Genomic DNA, 25,594 nt, shown 5'->3' with positions numbered 1-25,594 from the left:
TGGATTGAATGTAAACAGGTACTTTTACACAATATATTTTTTTATTTAACTAGGCAAGTCAGTTAAGAACAAATTCTTACTTACAATGATGGCCTAGGAACAGTAGGTTAACTGTCTTGTTCAGGGGCAGAACAAAAGATTTTTACCTTGTCAGCTCGGGGATTCAAACTAGCAACCTTTCGGTTACTGGCCCAACGCTCTAACCAATAGGCTACTGGTTCTGACAGCTCCCCTCTCAGAGAGCTGTCAGAAGAGCTGTCAGAGTTAATCAATTAACTCTAGTTAACTTTTTGTAATTTTAGTGGATTTTTTAATTTTATTGTGATTATTTGCATTGTCTGAAAGCGTTCAAAATACACTGAAAACATCCCATATACAGCTAAAAACAACAACGTGATCTCAAAACAAGTTGACATTGAGGAACAAGAAAGTGTGCTTTATCAATTTACCAGATTCTCCTAGTCGTTACTTCGACAATCTTCTAATGCTTTTTACATAAAAAAATCATAAATTACAGCTCAATTTGATCAAATCCTGAATTTGAGATTTTGAATTGAACTGTCTCTGATATGCAGAGTTTGAAAGAAATTGATAGTACATGCTACGTTGGAAGAGAAACCCAGTGTCGGCCCTCTTGGTTTAACGGCCAAGAAATTGGCATCTCCTGGGATCTAATCCTGCTGGTTACAAAAGCACACATCTGAATCGTAGAATATCACATGTGAAATGTTGGGAAACCACGTGGGGGAGTTATGTGAAAAATGTACTAAACTAAATTACAAATATTTTGTCATTTTAAAAATAAGAATGATTTTGTTTTCAAGGATGTTTATTCTGGAAACCAATATTCATTGGACAATTCTTCTTCCAATGACATGTCATTATTACACGTCATTTCATTTAACATTTCATCAATTATAATTGAGTTGAGACAAATGTTATACTATTATAAACACATGTACTGTTTAGATTTTGTTGAGCAGGTTATCAGCAGTGTTAAAGTAATATGGTAAATGTCTCCCTCTAAAGGACTTTAGAGGACTTAAATATTATCTATCTGCTGGGAAATACAGGAGATGCTATGCAATAGATTCAAATATAAAATGTCTTCCAAACTATTGATTAATGAAAGCATGTCAATAAAAAGCCAATCATTGAATATTACTTTTCATACATGTTTTGACGTGGCTAATTAATTGAATACAAAGGCTAGTTTAATCTCGTTATTTATAAGAGATGAAAACAACTCATACAAATTATTTAAGAATTTCATATTGCAAAGGGTCAGGTTAGTTCAGGACATAAGATGGTGAATGAAAGTAAGTAGCCAGTAGATATCAGCATTGGGCTATACCCTGAGATTCAACTGAGCTTTGCCATCATACTGTACATGGAGGAAAAGACAGAGCATCCCCCATAACAGCCATCGTTATGGAAACAGCAACAGACAGACACAGACACACAGTTGTATCATATACAGGCATTCATTTGGGGTCCACAATATTTTGGGTTAAAAAAAAATGACATGACTAAATCTCAACATTTCACATTTTTCTCAAAAGGTGCACCAAGTTTCCTACTGTAGCCGGCAGCAATTTAATAACAAAGCAACGTGATATCCTAAAATCAACCTAAATGAAACCCAAAGCCTCCATAACTAATGCAGCGGAGGTTGCAGATAGACAGAGAATATCCACAGCCACATGAAACATGAATTCACTTACTGTAAGGCTTTGATGCCCAAAGCCGTCATATCAAAGAATCTTTGTAAACATTACGACAAAGCTCTCCTGCTCAGGAGGGGTAGTCCCTTAGAAGCAATGAAAGGTCATGACTTCCTCTCTAGGTCTCTATGTATATTCATATTAGGTTCACTGCCTCATGTGTCTCTCATCTAATCTCCTTCTCTAGTGAGAGATCATCTTTTTTCTCTTAAGACATGGTTGATAAGAGTGAGGTGATTATTAGATTTAATGAGACATAGCCAGCCCAAGCTATTACATTGTGATGAGCCACGGAGAGCAACACACTAATATGAAGCAATATGATCCCTATTGAAGATCCACTCCCTGAGTGTGACGGGAAATGTTCCTTCTCCTCCATTACATTTTCACATCCTCAAGAAGCAGCCACTGTGCCATCTATATTTAGAAAGACTTTCTCACCAAATAACAACAACAATGTTCTGTGGCGAGCTCTCCCAGTCAGCCCATTTACACTGAACTAGATAAGAAATCCATTCCAGAGTCTATTCTCTTTCTAAGAGAGGGAGTAATAAGGCCAGTAATTATGTGAGGAGAAGTGAAGAGTCTTCTCTTAGAAAATAATTCAGGAGACTGTCAACTAATACTATAAATACTGACAAAGCAGGCAAACAGACAGATACATTTGTCACCTCGGCAACTAAAACAGACAGATAAACACCTTTGTCACCCTGGCAAGTAAAACAGGCACTTTCATCACCCTGGCAAGTAAAACGTTAGGAGGAAGTTGTTCGTCTTCATACTGCTCTATTTTTAACGTAGGAAACATGGATTATTTCTAACTGATTAGAAATACTGGCTCGACATATTCTGTGGCAGTCATCCAGGCTGTGGGCTGGAAAGGCTTTCTGGTCTGAAACAGAGCTTATGGTAGTTGCTACAGTTTTGTAGCTATTTTTTTTATTTTATTTCACCTTTATTTAACCAGGTAGGCAAGTTGAGAATAAGTTCTCATTTACAATTGCGACCTGGCCAAGATAAAGCAAAGCAGTTCGACAACATACAAAAACACAGAGTTTTCAGGCAGAACACATTGAGCTGAACTGGCCCTCTGGGTCAGGGACGGAGTGACCGTCTGAAAACATAGCCATACGGACCACGAAATGAAAATAACCGTTGATTTATTTGTTGAAATGTTATTTTCAGGTTCACAGTTTCACTATCTAACTCATAGATTGTATATTTTCACCCCTTTCGGACAGCGGAGGCGTAGCTATATGAGCACTACGCTACTTTGTGTGGTAGGTTCTACAGGCAGGTCTAGTTCCATGCCATACACACTGACCGTCTCCTGTGGGAAGAAATATTTGCCGGAGGGAATGTTGCCAAGGATCAGGTTCAGCAGTTCTGCTGTGAGAAATAAGAGTTGAGATTTACTTCATGTAAACCAGATGTCTCTTTTGCGTTATATTTCAACCCAGCCATCACAGTCCTCAAGTAGATCCTACTCAGGGCACGTTCTATATGAAATATACAAGAATAAAAGTGAAAACTAGACAAGGCCTTCAATGTTATCTAACTAATGAAATATAAATCATGTGTCAAATCACTATGCTAGGATAGGATTGACAGTGATGTGCTTTTTGGGAGATTGTAATGCCATAGCAACCTCGGTCCCTAGGCTAATTGCTACCACATAGAGCCGACTGGGGGACGAGACTAATATATTAGTGGATAGAATAATGAGCATAATAGTCAAATCATTCAGTTTTATTTATTTGTAAAGTGTATTGTAACATGTTAAATGCACTTCAAATACATTGAGATTTGATTTGATTTTGAGTGTACCACTATCCAAAATTACATTGACATCTCCCCTTTTGGATTCCACGTGGTTCATCAATGATTGAACCAGCTTGTTGATCACTTGCATACGACACTCTATAGCAAATCTAATTTTATTGGTCACATACACATGTTTAGCAGATATTAATGCGAGTGTAGCGAAATGCTTGTGCTTCTAGATCCGACAGTGCAGTAATATCTAACAAGTAATCTAACAATTCCCCAACAACTACCTAATACACACAAATCTAAAGGGAGGAATAAGTATATGTACAAAATAATATATGGATGAGCGGTAAAGGCATGGTGCAATAGATGGTATAAGGTACAGTATATACATATGAGATGAGTAATGTAAGACATGTTAACATTATTAAAGTGGCATTGTTTAAAGTGACTAGCGATCCATTTATTAAAGTGGCCAGTGATATGAGTCTCTATGAAGGCAGCAGCCTCTGAGTTATTGAGTGCTGTTGAGCAGTCTGATGGCCTTGAGGTAGAAGCTGTTTTTCCGTTTCTCGGCCCCAGCTTTGATGCACCTGTACTGACCTCACCTCCTGGATGGTAGCGGGGTGAACAGGCAGTGGATCAGGTGGTTGTTGTCCTTGATGATCTTTTTGGCCTTCCTGTGACATTGGGTGCTGTAAGTGTCTTGGAGGGCAGGTAGTTTTCCCCCGGTGATGCGTTGTGCAGACCGCACCACCCTCTGGAGAGCCTTGCGGTTGGGGGCGGTGCAGTTGCCGTACCAGGCGGTGATACAGCCCGACAGGATGCTCTCGATTGTGCATCTGTAAAAGTTTGTCAGGGTTTTAGGTGACAAGCCACATTTTTTCAGCCTCCTGAGGTTGAAGAGGTGCTGTTGCGCATTCTTCACCACACTGTCTGTACAGCCAGCTGCCCTACCTGGACCATTTCAGTTTGTCTGTGATGTGTATGCCGAGGAACTTAAAACTTTCCACCTTCTCCACTACTGTCCCGTCGATGTGGATAGGGGGGGCTCTCTCTGCTGTTTCCTGAAGCCCACGATCATCTCCTTTGTTTTGTTGACGTTGAATGAGAGGTTGTTTTCCTGACACCACACTCCAAGTGCCCTCACTTCCTCCCTGTAGGCTGTCTCGTCATTGTTGGTAATCAAGCCCACTACTGTTGTGGTGTCTGCAAACTTGATGATTAAGTTGGAGGCGTGCATGGCCACGCAGTCATGGGTGAACAGAGAGTACAGGAGGGGTCTGAGCACGCACCCTTGTAGGGCCCCAGTGTTGAGGGTCAGCGAAGTGGAGATGTTACTTCTTACCTTCACTACCTGGGGGCAGCCCGTCAGAAAGTCCAAGACCCAATTGCACAGGGCGAGGTTGTGACCTAGGGCCTCCAGCTTAATGATGAGCTTGGAGGGTACTATGGTGTCGAATGCTGAGCTGTAGTCAACGAACAGCATTCTTACATAGGTATTCCTCTTGTTCAGATGGGATAGGGCAGTGTGCAGTGTGATGGCGATTGCATTGTCTGTAGACCTGTTGGGGCGGTATGCAAACTGAAGTGGGTCTAGAGTGGCAGGTAAGGTGGAGGTGATATGATCCTTGACTAGACTCTCAAAGCACTTCATGATGACAGAAGTGAGTGCTCTGTGGCGGTAGTCATTTAGTTCAGTTATCTTTGCCTTCTTGGGTACAGGAACAATGGTGGCCATCTTGAAGCATGTGGGGACAGCAGACTGGGATAGGGAGCGATTGAATATGTCCGTAAACACTCCAGCCAGCTGGTCTGCGCATGCTCTGAGGACGCGGCAAGGGATGCCGTCTGGGCCAGCAACCTTGCAAGGGTTAAAACGTTTAAATGTCTAACTCATGTTGGCCACGGAGAAGGGGGGGCGCAGTCCTTGTTAGCGGGCCGCGACGGTGGCAATGTATTGTCCTCAAAGCGGGCACGATAACTGTATGTCTATAGGGCATTAAACATCCACTCAAGAGGCAAAATGTATTTTGCATGCATGTTACATCTACAGATGTAAATTTGACCAGTTTCTCACCGCAGGAAAATAATCCTGCAGCAACAGGAAATGTAAATGATTATGTGGATTAAAAAAAACTTTCTAGTTAGGATACATCAAGTCTGACATTTTGAAATGAAAACTAGAAAACTTTAAAAGTATTTTTAAATCTTGAATACACTACAATTATCATTTCCTGCTAAACAGGAAAATTATACATCAGAGTGATCTAATTAAGATAGTCTATCTGTAAGTGAAAGAGAACGCTCCTTACAGAAACAGAATATCTGTGGACATTTTAACACGATTCTCGGATCTGGGTCTGAACCTTTAACAACCCCATGGAAAACTTCACCTTTAACAACCCCATGGAAAACTTCACCTTTAACAACCCCATGGAAAACTAAACCTTTAACAACCCCATGGAAAACTTCACCTTTAACAACCCCATGGAAAGCTTCACCTTTAACAACCCCATGGAAAACTTCACCTTTAACAACCCCATGGAAAACTTCACCTTTAACAACCCCATGGAAAGCTTCACCTTTAACAACCCCATGGAAAACTTCACCTTTAACAACCCCATGGAAAACTTCACCTTTAACAACCCCATGGAAAACTTCACCTTTAACAACCCCATGGAAAGCCTCACATGCTGCAGTTACTTTGTCCTAACCAGGGACCACAGGCTAGTACAGCACAAGTTACAGAACATACTGTACATCTTATTAAAGGAGAGTAAGAGAGAGATGACTCTTGGTGGGGGAGAGGTGCCGTGTTTCATACAGTGGGGAAAACAATGTCAAACTGACTTCACCATTGTTATTCAGTCGGACCACAGTCTCTTAGATACAGCAGGAACACAGGGCCACAGTCTCTTAGATACAGCAGGAACACAGGGCCACAGTCTCTTAGATACAGCAGGAACACAGGGCCACAGTCTCTTAGAAACAGCAAGAACACAGTCTCTTAGATACAGCAGGAACACAGTCTCTTAGATACAGCAGGAACACAGGGCCACAGTCTCATAATGGCACCGTGGGCCTATTACATGTGACTGTGGTTACTGACCTGCACTGAGATATGCTTAAACAATAAGGCCCGAGGGGGTGTGGTATATGGCCAATATACCATGGCTAAGGGCTGTTCTTATGCACGACGCATAAGAAGAAGAAGATGCAGAAATCTCATTGAGCATTTGTAATGAAAATCTGTGCTTCGTATCACCATCACACAAACGACATGAGCCAAGAAGAACATCTCATCATCATTCTTACCGTTGATGAGTCAGTCTTCAACAGGTTTTAATCCAGAAGACTAACATATTTGGTTTATCTTGTAGATTTAGTTTTAAATCAACATTATAAACTGTATGCAAGATGTAACACAACATTTAATTCATGTTACTATAGCATAAGTAAATATGCATAACGCCTGCTAATCAACTCACTTGTGGTGTTGTAAACACAGGCAGCAGATTTCCAGAACATGAGCACCATGTAAGATCTGCAGCCCCAATGACATAATAAATCATATTTAAGTATCCCATTGTCATAGAACTAGTCCCCCTGCTATTAATCAGCCTCAATATAATTTATAGTGATTACATTTCTGAGGGGTCTGGCTTTGGATTCGGTGTGAAGAAACCAGAAGCCTGGTCTTCATTAAAACCCTATCATAATGTCAACCTCTCAATACGTCTCGGTAGTACTAAATAAACAGTACAGCCATGGATACCTTCTTAAGGAAGTGCTGCTGGGACTTGATGTGCACAGCCTCAGAGATCCCTGCATTTATCCTTCACCTTGAAGTACTGACACTGAATTGGTAAACTGCTCCGGCTTTAAACTGCCCTTAGTGTCCTGAGCACAGGAGGTTGGTGGAACCTTAATTGGGGAGGACAGGCTCATGGTAGGAGCAGAATCAGTGGAATGGTATGAAATACATGGCTGGAGCAGAGTTAAATACATGGTTTCCATGTGTTTGATGCCATTAGCTCTATTCCAGACATTATTATGAGCTGTCTTTCACTGGTGCTGAGGGTTTGTGTCCATCAAGAGCTGTAGGAAATGTGTCAATTTACATCTTATTTAGCTAGGTTAGTCAGTGAAGAACAAATTCTTATTTACAATGACAGCCTACTTTTACCTTGTCAGCTTGGGGATTTGTTAACTGCCTTGTTCAGGGGCAGAACAAACCATTTTTACCTTGTCAGCTTGGGGATTTGATCCAGCAACCCTTTCGTTTACTGGCCCAATGCTCTAACCACTAGGCTACCTGCCCCCCATAAGAAGAGCCTCTATCCCTGGCTAAGACCATCATTAAATTAGCTCTGCTTCCTCCAGTCCATATTACACATGGCAAACTTTTGTTGCATTACCGCCACGAACTAGACTGGGATATAAATCCATTATACTTTGATCCACAAAATGGAAAAAAGGGTAACAGAATTAAAAACTAAATTAAAATGTCCATCTAACCCTAAACTCATTGAAACCCACCACCTACCATCTAAACCTACACTCATTAAAACCCACCACCCTACCATCTAACCCTACACTTATTAAAACCCACCACCCTATTCAACCCTATCTGGCCCTACCCCAGTCCAACAGCGGATGATAGGACACCACCACTCAACACGCCCTGTAACTCTTCTGAAGTCCAATCTAGTACCCCCAAATACTTCTCTGCTGCAGCCACCATAACATCTATTTTCTGTGACTTACGTTCCATCTCTGCTGTACAGTTGATAAGCATAGCTATAAACCCTCATCCTTCTGTGCTAGAACAGATTTACTACTCAATGGGATCCTCTCAGGATCCCTCCCCTTGACCCATCTTCCTCTACTTTCTTCACTGCCTCAGTACACAATACCCCCTGCTCTACTCTTACCCTGGCAACCTCAACCTGCCTCTCTCACACCGGACACTTCTGATCCCCAGCCCCATAGGCACCCCTACAATTAACACATACCGTTTCTTTCCCCAATACTACACATTCCTTGGTCTCATGCCCTTCCGCACACTTTGCACTAGGAACCTCCCTCCTACACACTCTTACCACATGCCCATAAGCTTGACACCTGTAACAAAGTAATGTAATCGGCACAAAAGCTCATACTGGATAACTGAAAAATCCTAACATCACTTTGTCGGGCAAAGACTCTACACCACAACTCAAAAGAACTTGTCTCACCGCTCACACCACCCTGTCTGCATCGCACCAACTGACGAGCATCACAAACACCGGGAATCTTTCCCTTCAGTTGGTCCACTTTCACATTTACCGCTACCCCAGTAATGACTCCTTTCAATTGTGTCCTGTTCCTAAGAGCAAATCAAGAAACCGATCTTGGTCCCGAGTTGAGTGACACGGAGCTCCCGCTCCCTCTGGGCGGAAGAAACACACACAAATATCCCATGCCCACTAGAGGGTACCTTTACTCACTCAACGGTCCCCAACTCCTTTCACACCCTGAAACCACAAATGGATCTGCCAAAAAGTCAAGGATCCACTTTCTCCAAAAATGTCACTCCTACTGGACCAGATTCTTCTTTATCATGTCTATTGATGCCAGGCTCGGGTTCCGAGCTCTTCACCACACCTTCCACTCACCCACAAAACATTAAGAACACCTGCTCTTTCCATGACATAGAGTAGACTGACCAGGTGAATCTAGGTTAAAGCTATGATCCCTTATTGAGCCAACTTGACACATCTGTGGGAAGCATTGGAGGCAACATGGGCCAGACACCTGGCAGAGTGTATATATATGAGTGCATTCTAAGAAAAAGAAAGTTACATTTGACAATACATTGAATACCTGAATAACCGCAAAATTCCCTGAACTCCATTATTTATGCTTTAATTAATTGAATATCTGATGAATTTAAAAAAAAAGTATAAAGGTTTGGAGTATCTTCATCCTTTATCCAACTGTTGCAGTTATTAGAATTGTTTTTAAATCCTTTTGATGACTGTTGCTACAACTACAGACTGGTACTGCCTCTGGATATTTTGTTTGGAGGTAAATAAGTGTGTAGATGATATTGCTAATTTATACCATCACAGCAATTCCTCGCTTTGAGACTTCCAAGTTAATAAAGTTAAATCACGACGGATCTTAGGATTTCCAAAAGCTACCAAGACTTGAGGGGAATGAGCTTGCTATCCTGTCGCTTACCAAAGTCTGTGTCAAACCAAAGTTAACCAATTATAATAGTTTCTTTGCAGAAATGACAGGAAGTGAAATGCCTGCGCTGCAGTAAGAAAGTCCATGAAGAAGAAACAACACATTACTCCAGGCAGAGTAGTCACAGGGATTTGGGTTTTCTGACTCATCTGCAATAAGCTATTTATAACTCTTACTCTGTATCTGCTAACAGTTACTAGGCCCAGTTTTAAGAACTGCCAGATTGAACGAGACAATGCAAACAGACACACAGATGTGCAAGAATGGGTGAGAGAGGGTGGGCTATCTACAGTACCATATCGTTTGAGTGCATTGGCTCCACGACACTTTGGAGCAAAGGATACCTACTGCACGCATCTGTGAGCTGCATATCCCCCCCAAAAATAACACATGCCAAATGTGCAGTTTCACATGTGAAATAGCTGTTTTCACATGTTGAAACCATATTTTCACAGGCATCACCTTTCACATGTGAGGAGAATAACATTTGCAGTTTCACATGTTAAAAACGTTCACATGTGAAAATCGAATATGCCGTTTCACATGTGTGAATTGCAAGTTCACATGTGAAATTCTCACTTTCAGATATAAAGAAAATGTCACGTGATGTGTGTTCACACGTGTTCCGAAAACCATGTTTTTTCACATTCTTTTTTTCATGTGGATAATTTTTTTGTAAGAGGCCTCCTTATTGAAACACATAGAAACAATGTAATGCTGTAACACTTTACAATTGCTCTTAAACTTGTGTAGTAACACTGCAATTACTACAGTAGCAACATTATACTTTAGATGTTGCTACTGAGGTATGTTGAGATGGAGATTAAAAAAGCTGTATTCAGAGCTGGACTTTTGAAACTGCTCAACAAGTAGACTTATTAGGAAGGAGTGAACTGGATGGAGAGGGGTGAATGATCCCACACTGCCCTGGCCCCAGGAATGCAGCTTGTCCTGATTATGCCAACAAGGACTACATCTGCTTGAAACTTTAGAATTTAGGGAGAGCAATGCGGCGGATTGGGGGCTTCAGACCCACCTCTACTGCTACATTAGACCTCCTAGACATGTCCTTACTAGCATTTTTTTTATAGAGATGAGACACAACATGGGGTGTGTGTGTGTGTGTCTGTGTGTGTGTGTTTGTATGCGTTTTTTTGTGTGTGTGTGTGTGCGTGTGTGTGTGAATCCATAGAGTCAGGTGTTTGCTGAGTGTCTATATCCTTGTAATGTGATTGAACTCGATGCAGTGCGCTTGGCAGCAAGCTACAGACAGAGCTAAACACACCAATGATCCACAACAAAAACTCACACGCACCCCCCCCCCCCTTTTATACCTAAAATGTATCCACATATGCAACAACTCCACACTTTATATCATGATAACGGAGACACCCCAATTACATTAAGTATTTAAAGTGCAGCAATATGCAAACACAGTAACCATACTGAAATGGAAACATCATGCAGTAACTGACACCAACCCTGCTCTGTGTTTCAAGACACATTCCTGGCTATAAAAGTTGATATAAAAAAATAGTACAACATTCATTTAAGAACTGTTACAAACATGTTACAACACTCTACATTCTAAAAACGGGTCCTGAAAAAAAACAAAAAATAATATGGCAACAACAACAACAAAACAAAAACACGTGAACTAGCTGTTCTCACATGTTGAGCTTAAATTTCAGATCTATTACATTTAGAGTTCACATGTTACACCACCTTTTCACAAGAAAAACATGTGAATTTCATTTGCATATGTGAAATTTGAAAATCGGATATGCTATTTCACATGTGAAAATCAATCACATGTGAAAATCTAATTTGCTGTTTCACATGTAAGACAACAGAAATCTCACATTCACATGTTGAATTGCAATTTAACATGTACTGGTGAAATAGTGTTATTCTCCTCACATGTCAAAAGATTTAACATGTTGCAGTAGCAATGTTTCCACATATGGACTTGAACATTCTGTAATGCCATTCTGTCAAAAGTTAACTTAGCCTACATCAGTGTAATAATTCAAGTGTATTAAAAATAATTCTTTCTTACTTCTGAGCCATCCATTCGGGGGTGGTACTGCTGAAGGCACCTCTCTTCTTCTTCATATGTTGGTCAGTGACCGTTGGAAGAAGCACAGTGTAAAGAACAGAGAAGCTAGAGCTCCATGTCTCCTTATCCTTTTTAACATGTTCAAATTACCGCTGTCAGAGTTAATCAGTTAACTCAAGTTAACTTTTTGTAATTTTACTGACTTTGAGGTTAAAGAAAGTGTGTTTATCAATTTAACGGATTTTGCTAATATTCTTGTAATGCTTTTTGTATAAACATTTTCAAATTACAGCTCAATTTGAGCAAATCCTGCGATAAAATCTCGATTTCATTTTTTAATCATTCGACGGCTCTATTTGACATTAAAATGTGAAAAATGCACCTGTGAAAGTGTAGCGGATATGAGTTGGTCATGGGTCACTTGGTGAGGTAGCCCCACCTGCGACTTCAAAATTAGTGCTGGCGATGTCATTTGCAAAATAGCCCCAACACTCTACTCAACAAATTGGATGCAGTCTATCACTGTGCCATCCGTTTTGTCACCAAAGCCCCATATACTACCCACCACTGCAACCTTTACGCGCTCATTGGCTGGCCCTCGCTTCATACACGTCGCCAAACCCACTGGCTCCAGGTCATCTACAAGTCTCTGCTAGGTAAAGCCCCGCCTTGAAAATAAGGGAGAGCCGCACACTCTAGGAGCTCAGATGCAAAAATGTAATAGCCAACGTTTCGACAGCCAAGCTGTCTTCATCAGGGTATAATCACAAACACTGAGAGATGACTCGTTTATATAGTGTCAAAAGACACACAGGTGTCTGTAATCATGGCCAAGTGTGGCCTAATATCGTTGGTTAATTCTCAAATATAAAAATGGCATACAAAGAACAGCAAACAAAAAACAAATGGATAGCATACGATCATAGATTCATTTTAGACTACACAAGCTTACAAACAATTACAATGGCAAAGTCACAATAATCACAAGAATGGGTTCAGATCAAAGTCTATGTTGAGCCTGAAGGGAGCAAGGGTCTTTAAGTTAAAGATCCAGGCAGATTCTCATTTTACCAATAAATTATCAAGGTCACCCCCTCTCCTAGGGAGGGTGACATGTTCGATGCTAATATAACGCAGAGACGAAATCGAGTGGTTTGCTTCCAAAAAGTGGGCCGCAACTGGGTAAGTCAAGTTTTTGCACCTGATGGTGCTACGATGCTCTGAGATAGGTACTTTTAATTCGCGCTTGGTTTTACCCACATCATTTTTTGTTTTACCCACATAAAGCCCTGCCTTATCTCAGCTCACTGGTCACCATAGCAGCACCTACCCGTAGCATGTCCTCCAGCAGGTATATCTCACTGGTCACCCCCAAAGCCAATTCTTCCTTTGGCCGCCTCTTCTTCCAGTTCTCTGCTGCCAATGACTGGAACGAACTGCAAAAATCACTGAAGCAGGAGACTCATATCTCCCTCACTAGCTTTAAGCACCAGCTGTCAGAGCAGCTCACTGCACCTGTACATAGCCCATCTGTAAATAGCCCATCCAACTTCCTCATCCCCATACTGTATTTATTTATTTATCTTGCTCCTACGGGTGGGTGCTGCTATGGTGACCAGTGAGCTGAGATAAGTCAGGGCCTTACCTATCAGAGACTTGTAGATGACCTGAAGCCAGTGGGTTTGGCGACGAGTATGAAGCGAGGGCCAACCAATGAGAGCGTACAGGTCGCAGTGGTGGGTAGCATATGGGGCTTTGGTGACAAAACGGATGGCACTGTGATAGACTGCATCCAATTTCTTGAGTAGAGTGTTGGGGGCTATTTTTTGAATGACATCGCTGAAGTCGAGGATCGGTAGGATGGTCAGTTTAACGAAGGTATGTTTGGCAGCATGAGTGAAGGATGCTTTGTTGCGAAATAGGAAGCCGATTCTAGATTTAATTTTGAATTGGAGATGCTTAATGTGAGTCTGGAAGGAGAGTATACAGTCTAACCAGACACCTAGGTATTTGTAGTTGTCCACATATTCCAAGTCAGAACGGTCCAGAGTAGTGATGCTCTCTATTATGCGTGGGAATACTTTGGAGCCGAATCCCTAAAATAAAATCACTTGGAGTTGACGTGCTGATGTTTTTATAATCTTTCAGGTCAAAGAATTTAAACAAAAAAAAACTGGGGGGCCAAATAAATTCACCTGTCAGTTGGGGAGCCCTGGTATAGTCTACCACCTACCATAATAGCAGACTCAGTCACTTTGAGCTCCCAAGAATAATAGGCCTTTACATTTAACACAGGTGTTCCTATAAATTTATGTATTTATGTAATTCACCACACATAAAGTTCTGTTGATTCTGACCGGTCATTCTAACTGACCACATTGTTTGAATGCATTGAAGAGGAAATGGCCCTGCTGCCTTAGATGAAAGGTTTTCTCTAAACACATGGTTCTGTTTATCTAAAAACAGGACATACAGTCCACAGGGACAAGAGTCCCTCTCTTAGTCTCTTCTGCAAAACTACTCAGACAGAGCTGTAATCACACCGCCAAATCCTGGAGAAAGATTATTTTTATCTTTGATATACAGTACAAGTCAAAAGTTTGGACACACCTACTCATTCAAGGGTTTTTGTTTATTTGTACTAATTTCTACATTGCAGAATAATAGTCAACACATCAAAACTATGAAATAACACAAATGGAATCATGTAGTAACCAAAAAAGTGTTAAACAAACCAAAATATTGTCACAACGGTCGTATTGAGGAGACCAAAACGCAGGAGGTATAGTGATCATCTTCTTTTATTAATTACTAAATAAAGTGAACACTTAAACGAAAACAATAAATGACAACCAACAGTTCTGTAAGGTAACCCAACTATACAGAAAGCAACCACCCACAAACACAAGTGAAAACAAACACAACTAAATATGGCCTCCAATTAGAGGAAACAACAACCAGCTGCCTCTAATTGGAGGTCATTGCCAAAACTCACATAGAAATAAAAAGCTAGATTTAAACAAAGAAATACAAAAACTAGAACCTAAACCCACAATACCCAAACACACAAAACAAACACCTCCCTGCCACGCCCTGACCAACTATAATGACAAATAACCCCTTTTACTGGTCAGGACGTGACAAATATATTTTAGATTTTAGATTCTTCAAAGTAGCCACCCTTTGCCGTCATGATAGCATTGCACACTCTTGGCATTCTATCAACCAGCTAGACCTGGAATGCTTTTCCAACAGTCTTGAAGGAGCTCCCACATATGCTGGGCACTTGTTGGTTGCTTTTCCTTCACTCTGCGGTCCAACCCATCCCAAACCATTTCATTTTGGTTGAGGACGGGTGATTGTAGAGGCCAGGTCATCTGATGCAGCCCTCCATCACTCTCTTTCTTGGTCAAATAACCCTTACACAGCCTGAAGGTGTGTTGGGTCATTATCCTGTTGAAAAACAAATAATAGTCCCAATAAGCGGAAACCAGATGGGATTGAAAATCGTTTTAGAATGCTGTGGTAGCCATGCTGGTTAATTGTGCCCTGAATTCTAAATAAATCACTGACAGTGTCACCAGCAAAGCACCCCCACACCATCACACCTCCTCCTCCATGCTTCACGTTTGGAACCACACATGCAGAGATCATCCGTTCACCTACTCTGCATCTCACAAAGACACAGCGGTTGGAACCAAAAGTCTCAAATTTGGACTCATCAGACCAAAGTATGGATTTCCACCAGTCTAATGTCCATTGCTCGTGTTTCTTGGCCCAAGCAAGTCTCTTCTTCTTATTGGTGTCCTTTAGTAGTGATTTATTTGCAGGAATTCGACCATGAAGGCTTGATTCAGGCAGTGTCTTCTGAACAGTTGATGTTGAGATGTGTATGTTACTTGAACTCTGTGAAGCATTTATTTGGGCTACAATTTCTGAGGCTGGTAACTCTAATGAACTTATCCTCTGCAGTAGAGGTAACTCTGGGTCTTCCTTTCCTGTGGCGGTCCACATGAGAGCCAGTTTCATTATAGCGCTTGATGGTTTTTGCGGCTGCACATGAAGAAACTTTTAAAATTCTTGCAATTTTCCGGATTGACTGAACTTCATGTCTTAAAGTAATGATGGACTGTCGTTTCTCTTTGCTTACTTGAGCTGTTCATGCCATAATATGGACTTGGTCTTATACCAAATAGGGCCTTCTTCTGTATACCCCCCTACCTTGTCACAACACAACTGATTGACTCAAACACATTAAGAAGGAATGAAATTCCACAAATTAACTTTTAACAAGGCACACCTGTTAATAGAAATGCATTCCAGGTGAACACCTCATGAAGCTGGTTGAGAGAATGCCAAGAGTGTGCAAAGCTGTCATCAAGGCAAAGGGATGCTACTTTGAAGAATATTAAATATTAAATATATTTTGATTTGTTAAACCCTTTTTCGTTACTACATGATTCCTTATGGGTTATTTTCTTAGTTTTGTTCACTATTATTCTGCAATGTATAGATAATAGTAAAATAATGAAAAACCCTTCAAGGACTTCTTTGCTCGCTTTGAGGACAATACAGTGCCATCGACACGTCCCACTATCAAAACCTGCGGGCTCTCCTTCACCACAGCCAACATGAGTAAAACATTTAAACGTATTAACCATCGCAAGGCTTTCGGCTCAGACGGCATCCCTAGCCACGTCCTCAGAGCATGCGCAGACCAGCTGGCTAGTGTGTTTACGGACATATTCAATCAATCCCTATCCCAGTCTGCTGTTCCCACATGCTTCAAGAGGGCCACCATTGTTCCTGTTCCTAAGAAAGCTAAGGTAAATGAGCTAAACAACTATCGCCCCGTAGCACTCACTTCCGTCAACATGAAGTGCTTTGAGAGACTAGTCAAGGATCATATCACCTCCACCCTACCTGACACCCTAGACCCACTCCAATTTGCTTACCACCCCAATAGGTCCACAGACAACGCAATCGCCATCACACTGCACACCGCCCTAACCCACCTGGAAAAGAGGAATACCTATGTAAGAATGCTGTTCATCGACTACAGCTCAGCATTTAACACCATAGTACCCTCCAAACTCGTCATTAAGCTCGAGACCATGGGTCTCGACCCCGCCCTGTGCAACTGCATCCTGGACTTTCTGATGGGACGCCCCCAGGTGGTGAGGGTAGGAAATAACATCTCCACCCCGCTGATCCTCAGCACTGGGGCCCCACAAGGATGCGTTCTCAGCCTGTTCTCAGCCTCTCTCCTGTACTCCCTGTTCACCCATGACTGTGTGGCCATGCACGCCTCCAACTCAATCATCAAGTTTGCAGACGACACTACAGTGGTAGGCTTGATTACCAACAACGACGAGACGGCCTACAGGGAGGAGGGGAGGCCCCTCGGAGTGTGGTGTCAGGAAAATAACCTCACACTCAACGTCAACAAAACAAAGGAGATGATCGTGGGCTTCAGGAAACAGCAGAGGGAGCAGCCCCCTATCTACATTGACGGGACAGTAGTGGAGAGGGTGGAAAGTTTTAAGTTCCTCGGCGTACACATCACGGACAAACTGAAATGGTCCACCCACACAGACAGCGTGGTGAAGAAGGCGCAACAGCACCTCTTCAACCTCAGGAGGCTTAAAAAATTTGGCCTGTCACCAAAAACACTCACAAACTTTTACAGATGCACAATCGAGAGCATCCTGTCGGGCTGTATTACCGCCTGGTACGGCAACTGCTCCACCCAGTAGTTGTCACGAATCCCACCGAAGGTGGCTCCCCTGCCTGCTCGGGCGGCGCTCGGCGGTCGTCGTCGCCGGCCTACTAGCCGCCGCTGATCCCTTTTTCCTTTTCGTTTGGTATGTCTGATTGTTTGCACCTGTTCCTTATTTGTGTCTCTTGATTTATGGTTATTTAAGCCTGTTTAGACCGCCCAGGTTTGTGCGGGATTATTTTCGTCAGAGTGCTTTTTTTTTTGGGATGTGCTGGCGATCTGCATGTGTTGTTTTATATGCGTACTGTGGACCTGTTGTATTTGGGCACTTCGTTATTCACGCCGGTTGTGTTGGCGTCGACCGTTTTCGTATTTTAAGGAATAAACACATTTTTCCTTACCTCTGCTCTCTGAGCCTGAGTCCTACCACCACTCCTAGCAATCGTTGACAGTAGTGAGGTCTGCACAGCGCATCACCGTGGAAAAACTACCTGCCCTCCAGGACACCTACACCACCCGATGTCACAGGAAGGCCAAAAAGATAATCAATGACAACAACCACCCGAGCCACTGCCTGTTCACCCCGCTAACATCCAGAAGGCGAGGTCAGTACAGGTGCATCAAAGCAGGAACCGAGAGACTGAAAAACAGCTTCTATCTCAAGGCCATCAGACTGCTAAACAGCCATCACTAACATTGAGTGGCTGCTGCCAACATACTGACTCAAATCTCTAGCCACTTTAATAATACAAAATTGGATGTAATAAATATATCACTAGTCACTTTAAACAATGCCACTTTATATAATGTTTACATACCCTACATTACTCATCTCATATGTATATACTGTACTCTATACCATCTACTGCATCTTGTCATCTTGATGTAATGTATCACTAGTCACTTTAAACACTGCCACTTTATATAATGTTTACATACCCTACATTACTCATCTCATATGTATATACTGTACTCTATACCATCTACTGCATCTTGCCTATGCCGTTCGTGTCACGGGTGTGCGTACTGGTAGCGAAGTGCAGGAGAGCAGAGAGAGTTGTGAACAGGCGCACTCTTTATTTGGGCAGAAGCACAACAAACGGACGCAACAGCGTCAAACCTCCAGCAAAAATGAAAAAAGAGAAATGCAAGACAAAACAAGACAAAACGAATGGAACAATGAAAAATGGAGCGGTGATGGCTAGAAAGCCGGTGACGTCGACCACCGAACGCCGCCCGAACAAGGAGAAGGACCAACTTCGGTGGAAGTCGTGATAGTTCGGCCTTCGCTCATCCATATAATCACATGTTCATATTCTTATTCATTCCTTTACACTTGTGTGTAAAAGGTAGTTGTTGTGAAATTGTTAGATTACTTGTTAGATATTACTGCACGGTCGGAAACTACAAGCATTTCACTACACTCGCATTAACATCTGCTAACCATGTGTATGTGACCAATACAATTTGATTTGATTTGATTTGTCCAAACTTTTGACTGATACTGTATGTACAAGTAGATTAAGAGCTTTGCTTGTTTGTTTGTTTGTTTTATAAAGCAAGATTCCCTCCAGATTTTTTCAAAGGGTAGCTACAGCTAGCCTGGTCCCAGATCTGTTTGTGCTTATCCCTAGGCCTAATCCATTGTCATTGTCAAGACAATTCAATAAGGAGTTGACAAGAGGGCTAAAACAGACTGGCACCCAGGCTAAGCTATAGATGGTACAGATTTCTATACGTTTCTATAGGCTATAGCTATAGAGTTCCATAGGCTTCTATAAGCTATAGCTACAGCTTCTAAATGCTATAGTTACTCTATGCTTCTATAGGCTATAGGCTATAGTTACTATATGCTTATATAGGCTATAGGTTATAGGCTATAGCTCAATTGTGACATTGTTCCATATTTCAGAGACTAACAAATATGCATTAGAAAGTTGGATGTGAAATTTGAGGACAACAGGTGTAACTATTACTCATGAGTCATGACTCTAAATACATGTTTTTGCATGTTGACAACTGACACTGTCACACTGTAAAACTGTGGTCTTGTCACCATACTACTACAAATGCTACTACTTTCTCCACCACCTTCAATCATCATCATCATCAGCTTTACTAATTAACTAAGCTTCTTTAATTTGATTATTATTGTGTAATACAGCCTAACCTGGTCTCAGAGCATTTCGTATAGTACTGTATGTAAATCGGAAACACTCCATTTAGTGTGATATGTTACATTTCGTACGGTTTATTTTAATTTGTGGATGTCCATCATCCATTTCGTATGATGTGTTATGAATTACAATTCCTATGATATGTTACAATTTGCAAAACCTATGATATGTAACGAATTCTAATTTGTTGTGGTTAAGATATGTAACGAATTCTAATTTGTTGTGGATAAGGAGCTTCAATGCCATTCAACTCTCCTTCCGTGGTCTCCAACTGCTCCTAAACACAAGTAAAACTAAATGCATGCTCTTCAACCGATCGCTGCCTGCACCTGCCCGCCTGTCCAGCATCACTTCTCTGGATGGTTCTAACTTAGAATTTGTGGACAACTACAAATACCTAGGTGTCTGGTTAGACTGTAAACTCTCCTTCCAGACTCACATCAATCATCTCCAATCCAAAGTTAAATCTAGAATTGGCTTCCTATTTCGCAACAAAGCATCCTTCTCTCATGCTGCCAAACATACCCTCGTAAAACTGACCATCCTACCGATCCTCGACTTCGGCGATGTCATTTACAAAATAGCCTCCAATACCCTACTCAACAAGCTGGTTGCAGTCTATCACAGTGCCATCCGTTTTGTCACCAAAGCCCCATATACTACCCACCACTGCGACCTGTACGCTCTCGTTGGCTGGCCTTCGCTTCATAATCGTCGCCAAACACATTGGCTCCAGGTCATCTACAAGACCCTGCTAGGTAAAGTCCCCCCTTATCTCCTCTCAATGGTCACCATAGCAGCACCCACCTGTAGCACGCGCTCCAGCAGGTATATCTCTCTGGTCACCCCTAAAGCCAACTCCTCCTTTGGTCGTCTCTCCTTCCAGTTCTCTGCTGCCAATGACTGGAACAAACTACAAAAATCTCTGAAACTGGAAACACTTATCTCCCTCACTAGCTTTAAGCACCAGCTATCAGAGCAGCTCCCAGATCACTGCACCTGTACATAGCCCATTTATAATTTAGCCCAAACTACTACCTCTTCCCCTACTGTATTTATTTATTTTATTTATTTTGCTCCTTTGCACCATATCATTTATATTTTAACTTTGAACTTTCTTCAAACTACAAATCTACCATTCCAGTGTTTTACTTGCTATATTGTATTTACTTTGCCACCATGGCCTTTTTTGCCTTTACCTCCCTTATCTCACATCATTTGCTCACATTGTATATAGTCTTATTTTTTTCTACTGCATCATTGATTGTATGTTGTTTTACTCCATGTGTAACTCTGTGTTTTTGTATGTTGTCGAACTGCTTTGCTTTATCTTGGCCAGGTCGCAATTGTAAATGAGAACTTGTTCTCAACTTGCCTACCTGGTTAAATAAAGGTGAAATAAATAAATAAATAAATAAAAGGTTAAGAGTCAGGTTAAAGGGTCATGGTTAGGGGAAGGGTTAGCTAAAAGGGTCATGGTTAGGGGAAGGGTTAGCTAAAAGGGTCATGGTTAGGGGAAGGGTTAGCTAAAAGGGTCATGGTTAGGGGAAGGGTTAGCTAAAAGGGTCATGGTTAGGGGAACGGTTAGCTAAAAGGGTCATGGTTAGGGGAAGGGTTAGCTAAAAGGGTCATGGTTAGGGGAAGGGTTAGCTAAAAGGGTCATGGTTAGGGGAAGGGTTAGCTAAAAGGGTCATGGTTAGGGGAAGGGTTAGCTAAAAGGGTCATGGTTAGGGGAAGGGTTAGCTAAAAGGGTCATGGTTAGGGGAACGGTTAGCTAAAAGGGTCATGGTTAGGGGAAGGGTTAGCTAAAAGGGTCATGGTTAGGGGAAGGGTTAGCTAAAAGGGTCATGGTTAGGGGAAGGGTTAGCTAAAAGGGTCATGGTTAGGGGAAGGGTTAGCTAAAAGGGTCATGGTTAGGGGAACGGTTAGCTAAAAGGGTCATGGTTAGGGGAAGGGTTAGCTAAAAGGGTCATGGTTAGGGGAAGGGTTAACTCACATGCTAATTAGTTGCAAAGTAGCCAAAAAGTAGTAAGTAGTTGAAAAGTTGACAATTAGCTAAAATGCTAAAGTTGTCCGTGCTGAAATTTGAACACGCAGACCTTCACGTTATACTGTGACTCATCCACCCCGATAACCTTCCTCTATTTGTGTTTGCCTTTAATAAGTAACTTTCTGTCTTATGTAACCACAACAAACATAACATATCATACTAATTTGAGTGTTTTCGATTTACCTTTACTATGTTACATCTAGTATATGAGACTAGGCTGTACAACATGAAGTCTACATAGGGTTGCAAAAATCTGGTAATTTTCCCAAAATACCCAGGTTTTCCATAAATCCCGGTTGGAGGATTCCTTATTTTTGCAATATTCCGGGAATATTCCAACCATGATTTCTGGAAAAACTGGGATTTTAGACAATTTACCGGAATTGGACAGTTTGAACAACAGTAGTATGATCATGATCACCACCAGCATCATCATCATCAACAACAACAACAAAAGTGGAATTTTAACACTTACTTACCTCGGATTTCCATACAGCGTATGATTGAGGGATGGATGATGGAGATGGCTTCTTTTGAAGCCACTTTCTAGGTGAAAATAAAGTGCTTGAGCTTCCGGTTGGAGTAACGGGGCTTCTGACAAGAAAAGGTAAATCCCATGCCGTGCTTCTTTTAGTGGCCTTGGAATCGTAGTCGAATTGGCCAGAAGTATCCAAATATATTGACAGGCTTGAGGATGCTGACTGACATTGTTTTGCCCCAGCTGTGAGTGGCGCATCCAGTTTGCTGAGGCTTTCGTTTGAGGCTCGGAGGTAACGACCATGATTTCCACTTAGGTAAAGCGACTTTTGATCTGTTTGACCCGATGTCCCATTCGTTTCGGTCCCATAGTGTCTTATCAAAGTTGAATCCAAACTTCTAGTCTGTCTCAGTCTCCGTTTGGACATTGTTTTGGATGTTGGCGAGGAGCATGAGAAAACGCTGCTCAGCAACCCTTGCGCGGACATATCATATATCAGTAGGCTATTCTCAACGTTCCACAGATGATCCTACTTGTAAATATCGAGTTCATTAAAGCGATCAGAGATTAGATTGTTACCTTGAATAAACATCATGTAATGTATTCCATTCTCACAGTGATACTGGCTACATGTTGCGCGCCATAAGGAACCCGATGTTCAACCAAGAAACCACACAGACTGAAGTCATTGACTCTGTTAGTTCTTCGTTAGTCCTTCGTTAGTTCTTCCTTCTCGGAATTCACAGGAACAAGGATGGGGGGTACATAGCCTCTCCCGGGTACAGTTTCACAATTCTGGCCCCTTGCGCGTCACAAAGCTTCGCCCCTCTGAGTAATATGAAATGAATGCGTCTGTCTCCTCGCTTGAGAGCCGCTCTGCTCCCGGTTCCGCCACCATCATACATCAAGGCACCCCAGGATGGTCCTAATCAGATGTGATTTCCCATCTAAATAATGGAATAGAATAAAATAGAATTCCAAGAAAAATGACATTGAAAAGACGTCTTTAAAGCCTTGTTCACACTGCAGGCCTTAATGATCAAATCCGTTTTGTTTTTCAAATCCGTTTTGGAATACTGTCTATCAAAACAGCAAGTTACAAGTGATCAAATCGGATTTACGTGCTCAGACAGCAGTCATTTGCTGACATGGCTACACTAGTTGTCATAGTACTAATGGGTCTGTGTGCAGTGGTCTATGCTGATTGGTGGTGGTGCTCATGCTTCCTATCACTCAGAACTATTTGGCAAGCTATAAGGTGCAAACTATGCCCGCCATGGTCGTTTCCTAGTTGCTTTGAATGTTCAAAATCATAGTGTCAGAACACTTTTCCTCAAAGGATAAAATGATCCAACTTTCAAAACAAGTATTTTTTGACTAGCCACAACAGTCAACTAGCTAGCTACATAGCTGCTTAGTTTTCTAGCACATTCACTAATTTCTTTATAAACATTTAACAAGTTAGTTAGCAACCACATGTTCTTGTCAAACTTTCAACAGAGTATATGGCAAGCAACAAGATATTCCAAATAACCGTCTAAAAAAAATCCGATTTGACCATTCAGGCACAAGTTGCATGGCCTGGAATCATGTTAGTATCTGACTTCAAGGTGGTTTGAAATGTGACCTGAAATTTCAGACTCCATGTGCCTTTTCGCTGTTCGGACTGCAGTAAAAAGAACAGATTCTATTCAGATATGCCAAAAATTGGGTTTTGAATCACTTCATACTGTCAATGTGAACAAGGCTTTAGAAGTCTTTGCCAGACATTGACACCATGTGCACTTCAGGTGCTGAATAAGACGTCAAAACACGGATGCCTCTTAATATGAAAGAGGAGCAAAGAGAAGATCGCAATAAAGTATTTATTATTGCTTCTATCTATCACATGCACTTATGTCAGGTTTTTGAAAAACTTTAAAAGTGACAACTGACGGTTTAGGCAATCAATCATATAGAATAAACCAAAAGACCCCTTCAACTATAATAACATTCTCACTAACGGTTAGAGATGTATTTTTCTTGCTATGACTGTGATATGTTGTTGTTTATCTACCTTAGTTGAATGTACTGACTGTAAGTCAATCTGGATAAGAACGTTTGCTGAATGACCAAAATGTAAATGTAAAATAAACACTTGCAATGAGCTCCGCCCCCAAACAAGTACACATTTGGTCATTGTGGACCAGATCCAAATCTGAACGAATCATAGACGTCTAGGCTATGTTTCATAAGTTTGAACATCACAAGCAACTGAAGATCTCGTACAATGCTGTGTTCTACTCCTTTCACAGAACAGCGCAAACTGGCCCTAACCAGAATAGAAAGAGGTGTGGGAGGCCCCAGTACACAACTGACCAAGAGGACAAGTACATTAGAGTGTCTAGTTTGAGAAACAGATGCCACACAAGTCCTCAACTGGCAGCTTCATAAAATAGTACCCACAAAACACCAGTCTCAATGTCAACAGTAAAGAGGCGACTCCGGGATGCTGGCCTTCTAGGCAGAGTTCCTCTGTCCAGTGTCTGTGTTCTTTTGCCCACCTTAATCTTTTCTTTTTATTGGCCAGTCTGAGATATCGCTTTTTCTTTGCAACTCTGCCTAGAAGGCCAGCATCCCGGAGTCAGCTCTTGACGTTGAGACTGGTGTTTTGCGGGTACTATTTAATGAAGCTGCCAGTAGACACTCTAATGTACTTGTCCTCTTGCTCAGTTGTGCACCGGGACCTCCCACTCCTCTTTCTATTCTGGTTACAGTTTGCGCTGTTCTGTGAAGGGAGTAGTACACAGTGTTGTACGAGATCTTCAGTATCTTGGCAATTTCTCGCATGGAATAGCCTTCATTTCTCAGAACAAGAATAGACTGACGAGTTTCAGAAGAAAGCCTTTGTTTCTGGTCATTTTGAGCCTGTAATCGAACCCACAAATGCTGATGCTCCAGATGCTCAACTAGTCTAAAGGCCAGTTTTATTGCTTCTTTAATCAGAAGAACAGTTTTCAGCTGTGCTAACATAATTGCGAAAGGGTTTTCGAATGATCAATTCGCTTTTTAAAATGATAATCTTGGATTAGCTAACACAACGTGCCATTGGAACACAGGAGTGATGGTTGCTGATATTAGGTCCAACTACAATAGTCATTTACAACATTAACAATGTCTACACTGTATATCTGATCAATTTGATGTTATTTTAATGGGCGAAAATGTGTTTTTCTTTCAAATAACAAGGACATTTCTAAGTGACCCCAAACTTTTGAACAGTAGTGTAGATGTCTATGATTGGCTTAGATTTGGTCCGGACCACAATCTGAACCAATTATAGAGGTCTATGTTTGGGCTAAATCAAGGCCAGTCCGGACCAAATCCAAACATCTATGCTT

The 25,594-nt window shown here is 41.7% G+C and overlaps 1 protein-coding gene across 1 annotated transcript in view; it reads right to left on the bottom strand.

Annotated features, from left to right (window-relative positions):
* Positions 1–23,129, bottom strand: part of LOC115161351 (rho GTPase-activating protein 6-like) — a 74,543-nt gene extending 51,414 nt beyond the window's left edge. The window contains exon 1 of the mRNA XM_029712269.1: positions 22,216–23,129. Coding sequence (XP_029568129.1) covers positions 22,216–22,701 — 486 coding nt within the window. The 5' untranslated portion in view covers positions 22,702–23,129. The remainder of the gene's footprint in view (positions 1–22,215) is intronic.
* Positions 23,130–25,594: the final 2,465 nt, after the last annotated feature.

Source organism: Salmo trutta, chromosome 24 (assembly GCF_901001165.1).
Source record: "Salmo trutta chromosome 24, fSalTru1.1, whole genome shotgun sequence".
Classification (NCBI taxonomy): domain Eukaryota; kingdom Metazoa; phylum Chordata; class Actinopteri; order Salmoniformes; family Salmonidae; genus Salmo; species Salmo trutta.
The sequence above is the reverse complement of the archived record's forward strand: the minus strand, read 5'-3'. Positions and strand labels throughout refer to the sequence as shown.